At 46.4% G+C, this 15,639-nt stretch overlaps 1 protein-coding gene across 1 annotated transcript in view; it reads right to left on the bottom strand.

Annotated features, from left to right (window-relative positions):
* The window catches only part of LOC147678728 (IgGFc-binding protein-like), a 247,706-nt gene that overhangs the window by 42,324 nt on the left and 189,743 nt on the right, over nt 1-15,639 (bottom strand). The window contains exons 75-81 of the mRNA XM_086946187.1: nt 15,433-15,635; nt 14,328-14,472; nt 12,390-12,631; nt 11,731-11,895; nt 6,717-6,844; nt 3,977-4,245; nt 3,172-3,380 (exon numbers count right to left, since the gene is read on the bottom strand). Of these exons, the coding sequence (XP_086802313.1) occupies nt 3,172-3,380; nt 3,977-4,245; nt 6,717-6,844; nt 11,731-11,895; nt 12,390-12,631; nt 14,328-14,472; nt 15,433-15,635 (1,361 nt within the window). The remainder of the gene's footprint in view (nt 1-3,171; nt 3,381-3,976; nt 4,246-6,716; nt 6,845-11,730; nt 11,896-12,389; nt 12,632-14,327; nt 14,473-15,432; nt 15,636-15,639) is intronic.

Below are 15,639 nucleotides of genomic sequence, written 5' to 3'. Positions count from 1 at the left end.
GGTGGCGGCGATGAGGGTGGTCTCGGTGCTGTGTTTGGCTCGGAAGCCGGACTGTGAGGGGTCGAGGGATCCGTTCGTCTCGAGGAAGGCGGCCATCTGCTTGTTGACGGTCTTCTCGATGACTTTGGCTGGAAACGGGAGAAGCGAGATGGGGCGGTAATTCTTGAGGTCGGTGGGGTCCGCTGTTGGTTTCTTGAGTAGAGCGCTGAGTTCGGCGTGTTTCCAGCTTTCAGGGAAGATGGCGGTGTCGAAGGAGGTGTTGATGATGTCTCGCAGGTGGGGTGCGATGACAGTGTCGGCCTTGTTGAAGACGTGGTGTGGGCAGGGGTCGGTCGGTGATCCGGAGTGGATGGAGTTCATCGTGCGGATGGTGTCTTCGGTGCTGATCGGGGTCCAGGCGTGGAGGGTGGTGGTGGGGGGGGGTGGCTGGTCGGTCGTGGTGTGCGTTGGTTGGTTGTTGGAACTGCTGTGTATGTCCGTGATCTTGTTGTGGAAGTATGAGGCGAGGGAGTTGCAGAGGTCTTGCGATGGGGTGATGTCGTTGTCGACCCTTGGGTCTACAATGACACCCTTGGGTCTACAATGACACCCATGGGTGTACAATGACACCCTTGGGTCTACAATGACACCCTTGGGTCTACAAGGACACCCCTGGGTCTACAAGAACACCCTTGGTTCTACAACGACACCCTTGGGTCTACAAGGACACCCTTGGGTCTACAATGACACCCTTGGGTCTACAAGGACACCATTGGGTCTACAATGACACCCTTGGGTCCATAATGACACCCTTGGGTCTACAAAGACACCATTGGTCTACAATGACACCCTTGGGTCTACAAAGACACCCTTGGGTCTACAAGGACACCCTTGGGTCTACAAGGACACCATTGGGTCTACAATGACACCCTTGGGTCTACAAGGATACCCATGGGTCTGCAAGGACACCCTTAGGTCTGCAAGGGCACCCTTGTGTCTACAAGGGCCCTCACCTACATGCTAATCATGTGTCATGCTTCATCATTGGACCCGTGTCTGGAGAGAGAATCAACTCCAGAAGGGCTAGGCCTTGCAATGGGAACGAGCTCTTTGATATTACCTTCTCTGGCTGAGTGGATCTTAGAACCTAACTAGGCTAAAAATACCTATTGTACCTTACAAAGATACTTTATTATGGGGTCTCTGTAGTGTGATTAAAAACAAAGGTGAAACACACTGGCCGTGATGGGGCCAGTTTGTGTCATGGTCAACACGTTTCATCCGTAAAACATCAATGCACTGATTTATTCAGGACCGCCTAAGATTCAATGGAGGGTTCTAGTAAACAAAGCTCCTGTAACTGGAAAGAGCAGAGAATGGCTTAGGGAAGGAGCGGTGAAAGCAATGCTTATGATAGGAAAACTCTTGAGGGATCTTGATAGAGATGGGGCTGGGGATGGTCCAAGTGCTGCCCTGAAGACACGTCTGACAACTGCGTTGTGTTTTAGTGATACACACTCAGTCTAGCGTCCGCAGGGAGCAGTGGGTCAGTTCCTTCTGAAGCTGCTGGAGAGTATTCAGGCGCACAGTCACTGATGCTATCCGGTGGAGCGAAGGGACACCGGGGACAGCATAAGGTATTTGGAGGCACATTTGGGGATCAACAAACATTTAGAAGAAGTGATAGACAGTGACGTGAAACTACTGAGAGCTAAGCGGAAACATTCACAGATAAGGAAAGTGATTTTTGGACAAAAAAATGAAATTTTCCGACAAAAAATAATGTTTTCACATTTTTGGGAGGGAGTGGAAGATTGTGATGGAAAACTATGTATGGATAAAAACAATTAGTGGCGCTTTAGGAGTAGAGGAATGCTGCTATGATGAGGTTTGACAGGACACAGGAGAGATGCTGGGTTGTGGCAGAGGAGACGGGTTTAGAGAGTGAGGGGGAGGTAGGGCAGGGTCAGAGGAGGTAGAGAAGGAAATAGGACCTTCATGGATGGAGTGAGCATGAGACAGCACCCAAAGCCATGGCTGCAACACTCACAAGCATGTCATAGAGGTTGGAGTGTTGTCCATGTAGCTACAGTAGAAACTGAAGAAGGACTATACCATGGAAGCAGATGGTGCACAGGGGAAATAGAAAGAGCCCATTTGGATGTCTCTGAGAGGCGTGTTGGGGGGGGGGCCTGCATGAGCAGCAGGAGACTGGGTGATTGTAAGAGGAGACTGAGTGATTGTAAGTGTGGGAGGGGAGCCATTCCTCTGTTTCACTGGAAAGCGGCCAACATGAAGGGGTGCCCACTTCTTGAATACTGGTAAAAGGTGGGAAACAGCTGGGGAAACAGTGTAGGCAATTATGGGCAACAGACAGCATAATGATGACAGATCTGATCAGCATCAAGCAATGCAAGCATACAAGATGTCCCACCCTTTGACACAGGTCCCTTTGAGGCTTTAGTGGGGTCAGAAGCGTCCACCAAGGCTCAGAAATGGAGTTCACTTTGCAATCATTTATGAAAGCCTTTGATACTGGAAAACTATTATTGAAAGTAAGTAACTTGTTCTTCTCAAGCACGGTTCCTTTCATATATTCAGTAGGATATATGCTTCCCGTTGCAGCTGTAGCAGGATCACGAGCATCGTCCAGAGTCCGGATGGAAGTTCACAGCATAACAATGCCAGAAAATGACTGTTACAGGTAAGTCCCCTTTCCTTCTCAAGCACTGATCCTTTAATAGGTTTCAGCATGAAGTTCACTGTGAAATTCCCTCTGCAGCTTTAGAGGGATCCAAGGGTTAGACACAGTAAGATATCTGATAAATATATCAAAGATGGAGAACCAGTGATAGCATGGTCAGCCTCTTTTACCAGCCCCAAGAGGATCTGTGGATTGTCCTGAACGAGAAAAGGCAACTTCACAGGATACTTAAGGTTTGAAAGATTTCAACTCTCCAGCACCATTGGTATCAGCAAGCAACTATTTTCGCGGCCATAGTCCAGCCTCTTATCAGCTTGCTACAGAAGCATGGCATGTATAATAACCTAAACATTCCAGTGCACCTGCCTGTGGCGGATACACTACTTTCCGACAAGACTTTAGGTTTTCATTTATTGCTGCTATGAGATGGTGCCAACACCAACCAGCTCCCAGGGCAGAAGCTCTTGGTACCTGCTGGAAGTACTTACATTGTGGTAGTTGTTGGGGCCATCAAGGCATCCGCAGTCCTTCATCTCCACGCACTCCTCGTCACTCAGCACAAAGCCACGGTCGCACTGGCAGCCCTCCACACAGGACGTGGGACGGTCGCAGTTGGCCGAGGCGTACAGATTGGTGCAGGTTGCCGGGCAGGGTGACGTACAGTCCGAGTAGTGGCTGTTGGGTGGGCATGGCAGGGCTGGATGGGGAAAGAATCACAGCAGTGAAGGCCTCTGCAAATAGACGTCATTGATAAAGCAACACTCATTAATCAAAAAGTAGGATGCCTACCCATTTCATGGGCTCCCACCACACTGGGGCTCAGACAGGCAGACACAATGCAAGCCAACCCATCCACCCTTGCACCCCAACTCTACTCTCATGGTGATGCAGAAAATAGCTAAACTGAGAGGAACTCTTTAACACCTTAACCGCGGCGGCAATTCCACAGCGGTGCGGGGCGTTCCATTGAGTGGGCAGAGCCGCGTCAGCCAACGGACGTGCGCAGCACTACGGAGGTAGTGCTCGCCACAGCCGTTGGCCGTCGGACGCATCTTCTGAGCCTACCAGACTCACTGAGGCACTAGCCCTAGGGATAGCTTCCTGACTCCCCTCTATGCCTGCCCCCCCCCCCCACTGCTGACCCCCACATCCACTAGTGAGAGGGCTGCTGTCATAGGACCCACATTATCTGCTACCTTGAATAAAAAGGGTATTCCCAAGTTATGTGTCCACAACCAGAAGATTGCTTGTTGCTTTCTGAGAAGCAGTGAATTGACTGGGTGTGTTACATACGGCAGAAGGTGCTGTTCCTCCACTTGATCTCCACGCCTTGGCTTCGGCACGCCTCCACGTAGGATTGAACGTTGTCGCACAGGGTTGATGTCATGCCCTGGTACTCGCACATGTCGTAGATGCAGTTCTCAATAAACGAGAAAGGGTCTATCGTATGGTGGCACGGCTGGAAGTTGGCAGACAGCATCTCCTTGCACAGGGCCTCCATACGCGCCCTTTCCTCCTGTGTGCATGATGGGCCTAGGTCCTCACGTGTGTCAGGCTGACAGCTTGAGGGGAGGAAGCAAGTGGGCAAGATGACATCACACAGTGGGACATGAAAGTTATATTAAAAACATCTAAACAGAGTACCTTTCATCCCTTCGTTCTTCACCAATATATTTGAAAATTCCACTCATTCTTTTCTTAAACATCAACATGTGTAATGTAAGGCCAACCCAGAAGCATTAATCACAAGAACACCCTCCCCAAGTGTGGAGAAAGCTACAACAAAAAAGGCAAGCCAATTTTCCATTTAACTTTTAGTAATTTTGCTACTAATGAGAAATAATTCTCGGTTCGAAGCAGATATCCCTGCCCTCATCAGCACCGTTTGCACATGGATTCTGGGCCTGCTAAGTCACAGCTTGCTTAGCTTTCCGCAAAAGGTTTGCTTCAGTGCCTGCACCTCAAGGTGTCTCCCCTTTCAATCCTGCAGTGCACCAGCGACTCAGCACAACTCTGACCGGTCCAAGACCAGGCTGGAGCTTTGAAGCCCTCTTTGGGGAGCCTAAAGGCTGCATGAAGTGGAGCCTCTCTGAATTCACTTGATTCAGGGGCACCCACTGTCACTGGGTTTTGAGGTGAGTTCTGCAGCTTATGGATACCTCTTGGATTCCTAACCTAGATGGTCAGACAACAGAGATTGTAACTTCCACTGAAGGACATGGGGACATATTTCTCGAAGACACCACAAAGTCTTTGGGAATCCAGCCAGTTCCATAGATTGTCAAATTTCACAACCCCTTACCACAGAATTGTATGCACGTACTTATACCTACGATCTAAGAATATGGTTTGGACCATTACTTTGTTGCCAAAGGTGCGACGCACTGTGGGTTTGTCTTCTTTTGTACAGCTCAACCTTCTCCTGATTTAAATAAAGTCATATTCCTGCTGTGTACCTTTTGATACATGCAGCTTCACTTATAAGTCATCTTTACTCCTCCCCTGATGCTTGAAACTTTGTAGATTTCCACCCTCTTTGTAGTCCTTTTCAATAGCCATGGGTGATTGAGTACTGTGTATCACAAACTGTAGCAAATTGCATGTGTGGGCTTTTTATTGGTGACCATGTCACTGCATGCTGTTCTTACACTTGTTATACAAAGCAACTACAGGTGCATGTGTGTGTGCTTGGCAATTTACTTAGAATATCCTCAGTGTTAAACCACCTTACATGATGTAGTATACAATGTATATTGCTGGCACATCACACGTTATGACCTATATTCATAGCTTTTTATGTATATATTTATCTTTTTACCAAACAGAATGGTGGCATCCTTTAGTAGCTCCAGGTACCTGTCCTGAAGATGACCCGTCCGATTCTAGACTGATGAAGTCGAAACGTTGAGAACACTTATGCAACTGTCTCGTATTTTCAAAAGATTAGTCGAAGTGGCATTTCCGCACATATTAGCCTAGATACAGCACCATTTTTTGATACTTGTATGTGCCACCATATCTTATGAACAAAATGAACAAAATTACCACTCTTGTTTATTAGACTGCGCAATTAAGACAAGGTACAACTGAAGCTAATATAAATGGACCTCGTCACATGATCGTAGCCCTTATGCAATTGTCTTTTACTCATTAACTGAAAAGGTCTCTGGACCCATGTTGTATTGTAATAAAACAATAACATTTGGTTTAAAAAACAAACTGAAGAGGTCTAAGATAAGATACCACAGATATATTGAACTTTGTGTTGCTATAAATGAGCTCCTCTTGCGGAATATTGCTTTTAATGTTACATACATACATGCTAGGTTCCTGTTACGGTTATAAATATGTTCCTTTTGAAGACAAAACACTGACTAGACATTGGTCCTTACTGTGTTTTTTGTTGTGCTGAGACCTAATATAGGTTATGCCTCAAACACTTGGCCAAGCTACGTGGAACACCAGATCCCTTGGGTCTGGTGCTGGTGATGTAGGACCGTAAGCACCAGGGACACTGCCCTATAGACACAAACTGCCAGAAGCCCAGGGAAGTAGTCAAACAATCCTCAAACAAGTCCTTAAAGGAAACTGCATCATACGCTCAAGCTCCCAGCCAGTTATCAGAGATCATAACTGATCTCACACTCAAGTCCGTCAAGGAACTCTTCTCCATGAAGGCGATCAGAGATCAGTCAAGCATCACTGTTATAAAAACCTTTAGGAAACCACACTACCACGCGTCTGCTAATTTATCTAATGTTCTGCCCAACAAAGTCTTTCCAGCAGTTAACCCCAACCTGACCGCCATGAACGTACCCATAGATAGACCATGATTCTTCAAAGAAACTCACCCCAACTAAGTGCGTGAAGGTCATTGGAGAAAGAAGAATGTTCGAATAATAATCCACGGATCCCACCCTATGCACATGATGAGGCTAGGGTCCACGCAATGATTTGTCTAATTAAGACCGTCATGTAACTCGGCCTCCACCATGTGAATGTCTTGAAGGATTGTACTAGAAACATCACTTACCCTGGGTCACTGTCCCCTTCTGCTTTCCAGCTGTTGCCAAACTGGGTGACGTTGGTGGCTTGCTGGCCGTTGGGCATCATGAGCTCATCGGTACTGTTGGCATTGTAGTTACCGCACATTCCGCAGACCTGGTAAGAAGCAACAAATCAAGGAGTGTGAGGGCAGATTAGAGACGGTCTGGAGACCCAGCCAGTGGTGCATGGCCGGCAGCGGGCATGCTATGAAGAGAGAGACCCAGCCAACGGTGCATGGCCGGCAGCGGGCATGCTATGAAGAGAGAGACCCAGCCAATGGTGCATGGTCGGCAGCGGACATGCTATGAAGAGAGAGACCCAGCTAACGGTGGATGGTCGGCAGCGGACATGCAATGAAGAGAGAGACCCAGCCAATGGTGCATGGCCGGCAGCTGAAATGCTATGAAGAGAGAGACCCAGCCAACGGTGCATGGTCGGCAGCGGACATGCTATGAAGAGAGAGACCCAGCCAACGGTGCATGGTCGGCAGCGGACATGCTATGAAGAGAGAGACCCAGCTAACGGTGGATGGTCGGCAGCGGACATGCAATGAAGAGAGAGACCCAGCCAACGGTGCATGGTCGGCAGCGGACATGCTATGAAGAGAGAGACCCAGCTAACGGTGGATGGTCGGCAGCGGACATGCAATGAAGAGAGAGACCCAGCCAATGGTGCATGGCCGGCAGCTGACATGCTATGAAGAGAGAGACCCAGCCAACGGTGCATGGTCGGCAGCGGACATGCTATGAAGAGAGAGACCCAGCTAACGGTGGATGGTCGGCAGCGGACATGCAATGAAGAGAGAGACCCAGCCAACGGTGCATGGTCGGCAGCGGACATGCAATGAAGAGAGAGACCCAGCCAATGGTGCATGGCCGGCAGCGGACATGCTATGAAGAGAGAGACCCAGCCAACGGTGCATGGTCGGCAGCGGACATGCTATGAAGAGAGAGACCCAGCTAACGGTGGATGGTCGGCAGCGGACATGCAATGAAGAGAGAGACCCAGCCAATGGTGCATGGCCGGCAGCTGACATGCTATGAAGAGAGAGACCCAGCTAACGGTGGATGGTCGGCAGCGGACATGCAATGAAGAGAGAGACCCAGCCAACGGTGCATGGTCGGCAGCGGACATGCTATGAAGAGAGAGACCCAGCTAACGGTGGATGGTCGGCAGCGGACATGCAATGAAGAGAGAGACCCAGCCAACGGTGCATGGTCGGCAGCGGACATGCTATGAAGAGAGTCGCATGAACTTTCATCTTTGAAATTCAGAAGGATAAAAGGGAAAATGTGTGAAAGAGAGCTTTAAACATCACAGGGAGGGTTTTAACACAGTAAGCTTTAGTGATATGAGAGAAACAATTAAATAGAAAGAATTTGCCTGCAGTAACAGAGACATATAACTAACACATAAAACAACAAAGGCTATGAACACAGAAGAGAATACAAAGAGATGGCATTAAAGGGATTTTTAAACAACTCAGGTGAACACACATGGTAGAGCGGTGATATGAGAAAGACCTGCAAAAACCTCAGGGGAACATATGTAGTACAAGAGGTAGAGGGATGAACTTCAAATACTTCAGCAGGACAAATGTGTTAGGGCTGTTTGATGTATTCTAAAGCACAACATTCAGTCCCAAGGTCACCGTGGAGCAGGAGAGAACAGAATAAGACAAGACCTGAAAATAATTGAAGTTGTGAGGAAGAGCGGGAAAGAGAGCTCTTGAGACATCAGGAAAAAGGTCTTAAAGCCATGATAATTATGGATGGTCCTGAATTTGACTCAGAAGTTGTCCTAGAGCCTTGCGTTCAGTAACAAGAGGGAATGCCATTCCACCGGCCCCTCCCCCATCTCAGAACATCTGGGCCAGCAACCTGTTAGTGAAGAGAGCTGTATCACACAGGGTTTGATAATTAATATAGGAATGGTCAAGGTCAGAGTAGAATTCAGGGCAGATTTATTTGAATGTTTTGTGCTGCGTTGCAGAAGGGGGAAAGCACACCGAAGAGGCTTATATACACACATACGGCACTGCTGCGGTCACCCTCGGTGCTGGTGCTCAATAGGTTGCCTCGCTCCACGCACACCTCTTTGTACCCTTGTTTAAAGGGTGTGTGTAATATCTTGCCTAGGTTTTGGAATGGAAAAGTACCTTCCAGTACAAAATACTATGCTTAGACTAGCTTTAAAAAATGTCCAACATTGTACATGTCCTGTACATCGAAGCGTAGAAGTTTGGAGAATTTACAAGATTTCTCCAACTTAACTCCTGCTTTGAGGAGGTACCATTTGTGGTGCCAAACCCGGTCTACCATTGCTGGCAGACCGGGCAGTACATCAGCAGCCAAAGGTGGTAGTGGGAGAATGCACTTGGCCCGTCAGGGGATACTTTTTTGACGCAAGGTAGCACCGAGTGCTATCTGGTTACTTTAAGGCTGCATTCCAGCACAAATAAAGTTTTCTGTTGGAAAGTAAATATTGTAGCAGTACATTTTGCCAGTTTGTGTCATTGTTATTGACTTTGTAGTGGGCAAAGGGTTGATAAATTTGCCCTTTTGTGAATTAGGAAGTAAGTCTTAAACCTGAGCATATGCTTCTTTTAGCCAGTGTATTTCTCAACGTGTTCTACATGATCACATTTGTTTTTCTGTGGAGCTTCTCTCCAAATTGCAAAATTTTAGATAAGGGAGAAATTTGAGACGAGAGAAATGTTTACCTAATAGGTCAAAATACTATACATTGTGGCATAAATGCATAAAAGGAGGAGACAGATGATATGAGAGAGATACAGTGATATTTAATTAATGTAAGGTTATAAATAGAGAAGTGGGAAAAGTTTTTTATTCAATACCCAAGAGTTACGAATACAGTTGTTAAGAGAGGTGAGATATGACAGATGTTTACATACATCAGTAGACAGGCGATGTGCCGGATATTTAAATATCTCAGGAGTTGGGCAGGTGAGTATTTTCCAATACAGCTGTAACTTGAGGACAAGAGGACATCACGAAGGCAAGAGATTGGACTCCCTGGAAGATGCTCTGGGGTAACATATGCAAGTGCTCCCCAGAAAGGTTGGTAAATGCAAGGACCCCCTTGGTTTTTGACTTCGACTCGCATGCCTTTCAATGATGACCACTTTTATTTTGTCATTCGCATTGCTTGAAACTCATGGAGAATCCCACAAGCTCCTGTTTGTATTATTTTGCATTATTGTCATTTAATGTGAAATTAGAGGGCTTCTTTAGGAGTTCCATGGCCCAGCCTTACTCTTGCGAGACCAATAACTCAATAGCAACCAATGTCTTTATTCACTTGGCTAAGGCGAAGGCTCTACAGCTATAGTTCACCTCATCAGGATGCAAACCTACTAGCTAATGGTATTGAAGCGTCTAATCCACGTCACACAAAGTTTGACGGCACGGCATCACGAGACCTCCGTATATTGGCAGGACCACGTTCGACTACTCAATCCAACACCTCCGGGTGATCTCTGCATTACTGCTTTATCGGAGTCTGTTGAAGGGTATCGTTCACATCGAATAACTATGTATGCCCCTATGGGTGTGGGATGCTCGGGACCTTCCTTTGCACCCCATTGGCAGGCAACGTCTCAGCAATAGGAGTGGGGTCTGATTGCAAGATTTCGACTGTGTTTTCAACCAGACAGTGTTTTTTTTGGTTGCTTGAAACAGCATGTTGCCTTATTAAGGTTTCACGTCCGACTATGACTCGTTACAGCGTGAGCCATTACTCCGCATGCCATTAAAACACGGTTGTTACAACGACCGCGTTGTTACCACGCAAAGCCATTACTATTCAAGTCATTACATCTATTTGGATTAGATGGCGTGCTGACATTAGAAATTTATTATTTCCTATTCCAACTCCAGCCTAGGTAACAGTAGGGAAAATGTTAGAATAGTAAACTATACTATTTCTAATGTTAGCACGCCATCTACTGCAAGTCAATGTAACGACTTGCGTAGTAATGGCATTGCGTGGTAACAACACGGTCATTGTAATGACCGTGTTGTAATGACATCACAATGTGATGCCCACGTTGTTAGGGTTGTTTTCCTTCACGTACATGTGAGATAGTTGCTTTAACTTCCATGTCTAACCTGCCCTCTCACACAAGGACAATTTCTAGACAAATGCTGCCCTATATTGGAATAAGCAGGGGACATGGATTGTGGCGGTCAGGTTACGCACAAAGGCATGGACCTGTGCCTTATGCTATCCTTTCACACTTGCATTGCCAGTGAAACAAACATACCAATAATTTAAAGGCTCGCGAGGCACCAGTGGCAGCGGGTTTACATGTTTCAAAGTTGTGTTACACAGGAGATGCAAGAAGATGGAGGTTGGATGTGTAACTGTGTGCTTCCTGTTTGAAGGCCATATCAAGTTCAGCTTCTAGAGCATGTGTTTGGAGGCACAACTTGGGATGAATTTAGAAAGAGAGAAACACAGTGGTATGAAGCTGCAATATTTTTGGACAAAAAACTACATTTTCTAGCTATACAAATATTTCTTTTTATAATTTTGTGAGAAAGTGGTAGATTGTGATGAAACTGTGTATGGATAAAAACAACTAGTGGCTATGTAAATGTTTTGTAGTTAATGTTTTTAACTCTGTGCATGTAAGTTGATGATACTGGAGTCGATATATTAGCATTGATCCCATAGAAAGCTCAGCCCTGAGTGGCATATAGTGGCATAAAAATGTAAATCTGTATTTGTAAAGCGTGAACTACTCACCCTTGCGGGTCTCAAGGCGCTGGGGGCTGTCGTGGAAATAAAGTGAGCTATTGCCCAGAGTCACATGGTGCTGAGCTGAGCTGCCGCCAGAGCCGAGGATCGAACCATGAACCCTGTGCTCCGAAGTCAGCTGCCCTGGCCACTGTACCACACCTCTCCATCCCATAATGACAGCCAGGCTCCAACCCTTTCCCCGCCCACCTCCTCCCTCCTAACACAGGGTGTCTTACCTTATCATAATAGGATCCAGGGACCTGTATCTCCAGGTGGTGATTCCCGTCAAACTTTACCACCAAGCCAAAGTCCGTCTCTACCATGGAGTAGATACCACTGGCGACAATGGAGACCCCCGGAATCTGGTTAATGACCGGAAGCCTCACTCTTTCGTCATCAATCTGGGAGGAGATGGAGACATTGTGTTCAGAGAAACTGTCATGAGTTATGAGAGAAAAGAGGTGAAGAAACACACAGGAGTAAGAAACCGCTTGGAGAGAGAGACAGAAAACTAGGATGACTGAAGGGAAGGGGGAACTTAGGTCAGAGGTGAAAAAGGTGGACGTAGGAGATGCAGAGAAGAGACAATGGAGGAGAAAATCAAAGAGAGCAAAAACTATTTTGTTGAAAGGGAGGACAGAGAGGGGATACACAGAGACATAAAGAATTGTTGAGAAGTGAGGGGAAGGACAAGGTAAACATAGAGAGGCAAGATGAAAAGGGTCTGCAAAAGGGAGAGCACCGTGGAGGAAATTAGGGAAAGGTGGAACTGCTGAAGAGTGATAGACTTAAGCAAGGAGATGCAGCCAACCAGGAACATCCTGTAACATCAGCCATCCATCCACCACCACAGCCAGAAACTGGACCCCGAAGACAAAATGGCCACACCACTCACCAGAACCCTCTTGCTCTTCATCAGAGTGATCCGGTGACCGCGAAGGTTGATATGGGCCAGGCGGATGTACGAAAGCAAGGGCTGGCCGCGCTCCTCGTTCTTGGCCACAATGGTGAAGGGGGTGACCTGGCTGGGGTTGCAGACATCCACTAGCGTGTAGGTGCAAGTGCCCATGAATGTGTGCATGAAGCTGTCGAAGGAGAAGTAGTGCGGGTCTCCTGCCACGTGACACGCTGCCACACCTGCGTAGAGGAGGAAAAGATATCAGAAGGGTTAGAATTCAAGTAGGGAGTAAAGCAGGCAAGGATTAAATGGTGGAGGAGGGTGAACTAGCACTGTAAAGTGCCAGCGCTTAGATGGCATTTTTACCTCATGTTAGAATTTAGAATTCAATACAACAATTAGTGATTTGTAATTAATTATATCATTTCTGCAATCCATTTCAATTTATTTTTCCCAATTTCTAATTTTGCATTTCAAATTCAAATGCATTTAATACTATATATTGATGGGAAATTCTTCAAATCTACTCAGAACCTCTACCCTAATTAGAAATGCTTCACATAAATTCAGACTTTTGTATTTACATTTTAAAATCCATTTAGTAATTAATACCTCGCAAGAACCCATCAATTAAGTTCTATATGGCTGAATTTAGAAACTATTTCCATTTATAGCCACCCAGTTAAATTAATAATTCTGGTTTGTACTTGACTAAAACCCTACATTTCATTATGTGATTCTCTATATTAATTCTTAAATGTATATGTTGTTTCAGAAATGTGCATCACATTGAAACACCTGGACAAAGAAGACCAATCTTGACCACTTTCAGGGTTCACAATCAACTTGACAGGGTACTGCAGGTTAATATTTTCTTTTTACGGCTGAACATCTTTTTTTTATATGTTTCTGAATGATTATTGATTAGATCAGTCACCTCTCCAGATAAGCACATCCTGCCTTCACAAATCTCTCATGGCATGTTGCACACCTCACAAATATGTTGGATGCTTAAAAATTTGTTTAGGTGGTCTCAAATTCTTCCAGAAAATGAAAAGTAAAAAAACAAAAACTGTTCATACAACTGATGATCATGTTTGTGCCCATCAGTTTCCAGCGTCTTTGCCCTACGTTCCCAGCTCAAGAGGCGGTGCCAATGTACAAGTTGATGTCACAACCAGGACAAAAGGTAGCTGTGACCACAACAGCTGTGGAGGCTGCTTTGGGAACTACCTCCTTCTTGCTCCACAGTCTCAACATCTCAGAAGATAAAAAGAATATGGAGGGAAAACTTCAGAACACCTGCAATATGATTCACCAACAACAACATGAAGGAACCAAGTTACCTGCTTGCATCAAAAATGATTTTTTAAATATCTTTTCATTTACCTATGGATTTCAACTTTTATTTGGCTTCAAGTTGCAGCTAGCTGGTTAAGACAACTCTGAACTTGAATGCACCTGCTGCAGAATTCTCTAGGTGACGGCCCTGAACCATGTAGGAGAGACACCAATATTCTTTCTAGTAATGTCAATAAAGTGATGGCCATTGAGATGTGTAACCCCTTCGCTACGTTTGTCGCCCAATGGCCGTCGCGAGCACTACCTCCGTAGAGCTGGGCACGTTTGTTGGCCGACGCGGCCCCGCCCACTCCGCTAAACCACCGCACCATGGTGGAATTGCGGCCGCGGTTAAACGGGTAAGAGTATCACCTGTTTCTACAGTAGTACAAAGGTATAAAACTGAACTATATAGAAAGACACGTTTTATGATGAGCAATATAAATATTAAAAATATGTTTGATTTGTAGCCTGCACTATATAGCCCTCTATTTCCCCACAGAGCAGGGAGAGCAAAAGCTTTGACCGAACCAACAGCTGGGTTGTACTGGACAATAGCTGCAACAGAGCATAAGGACCAATCGGCCCACCGACCTGTAGTGAAGCAGTCCAGAAGGCCCTCCTGCAGCCGGCACTCCTCGACGGGGCTGCACCGCCACGCCTCGCAGGTGATCTTGTTGGAGCCGGAGCAGGTGCAGCGCTCGGTGCAGTTGTTGTTTGTGAACCAGCTCTCGCCAACCTGAAGGGCCAGAGAGAGAGAGACAGAGATGCAGTGAGAACAGCTCTCCGGCACACTTACAGCTATCGTGGCGTAAGCGATGGGATAGATGGCGGAGAGCTTTGACCCCAAACCTACTGAACGAGCTCCCGCCACAGGTGGTATCTGCAGCAATGCTACTATATCAGGGATGGAGGAAGTCTTGGAGAGCTGATGGGGACTGGCTTTCTGCCAGAGGGCTGTGACGGGACAGCTATGATCATGATGATGAGACTTGGAGACAATTTCAATTTCCCCCAAGCTGGATTATTGGCAAAATAATAACAGAAATAATCATAAAAACTCTATAGAAGGAAAAGCTGAGGGACAACTCACAAAACTGTATGAAATCCCCACTCCTTGTAGAAATGTAGGGGTTTACAAAGAGCTACCCTTGTGTGCATACAAGTCCTAGATTCCACAGAGGAGGAAAAGGAACCTGCAGGAGATATCACTCAACATTCCTAGAAGTACACCTGAAAACCTGCTCCTAAAGACATTTTCCAGGAGTAATTTGTGAATATAAAAACTTGCAAACGTTTTCTCATCAGGAGATGAAAATCTCCACCCATACATTTAAAAAATGTTTTTTGAATAGGACCCTTTTTACATATTAAATAACTTTCCCCATCATACACTGCTGTGTCCCAGAACCTCAGGGAGAGGTTGAGGGCAAGGGGTCGTAGAAGGTAACAGGGATCTGACCCAAAATGGGTTATATTATTGTGTTTTTTGTGGAATGAGTGATGACACTTATTCAAGCTCAATAAGCTCGGTTGTTAGGAGATAACAGAATAAACATGACACCCATCCAAACATTAAAAGGAAACAGAGTCATATTGTAGTATACAAGATACTAGCTAAATACTCCTCCCCTCCCGCCAACCTTTGACCTCCCCAGCCAATGAACTGTGCAGGTCAATTCCAGTTTCCGTGACCCACCAGGTGGTAGTTCCTGTCCGGGTCGGTGCAGCCGCACTGGCCAAAGGGTACACACTTGTCACCACTGAGGACAAGTCCCTCCTGGCAGACGCAGCCCTCCACGCATGGCAGGTCGCAGGAGTTGGGGGCCGAACGGTCAGTGCAGGTGGCCGGGCAGGCTGTGCCACAAGCAGTGTAGGTACTGCCAAGAGGACAGTTCAGTGCTGT

Source organism: Lissotriton vulgaris, chromosome 12 (genome assembly GCF_964263255.1).
Source record: "Lissotriton vulgaris chromosome 12, aLisVul1.2, whole genome shotgun sequence".
Taxonomy (NCBI): Eukaryota; Metazoa; Chordata; class Amphibia; order Caudata; family Salamandridae; genus Lissotriton; species Lissotriton vulgaris.
This window is presented reverse-complemented; position numbering and strand designations above follow the sequence as displayed.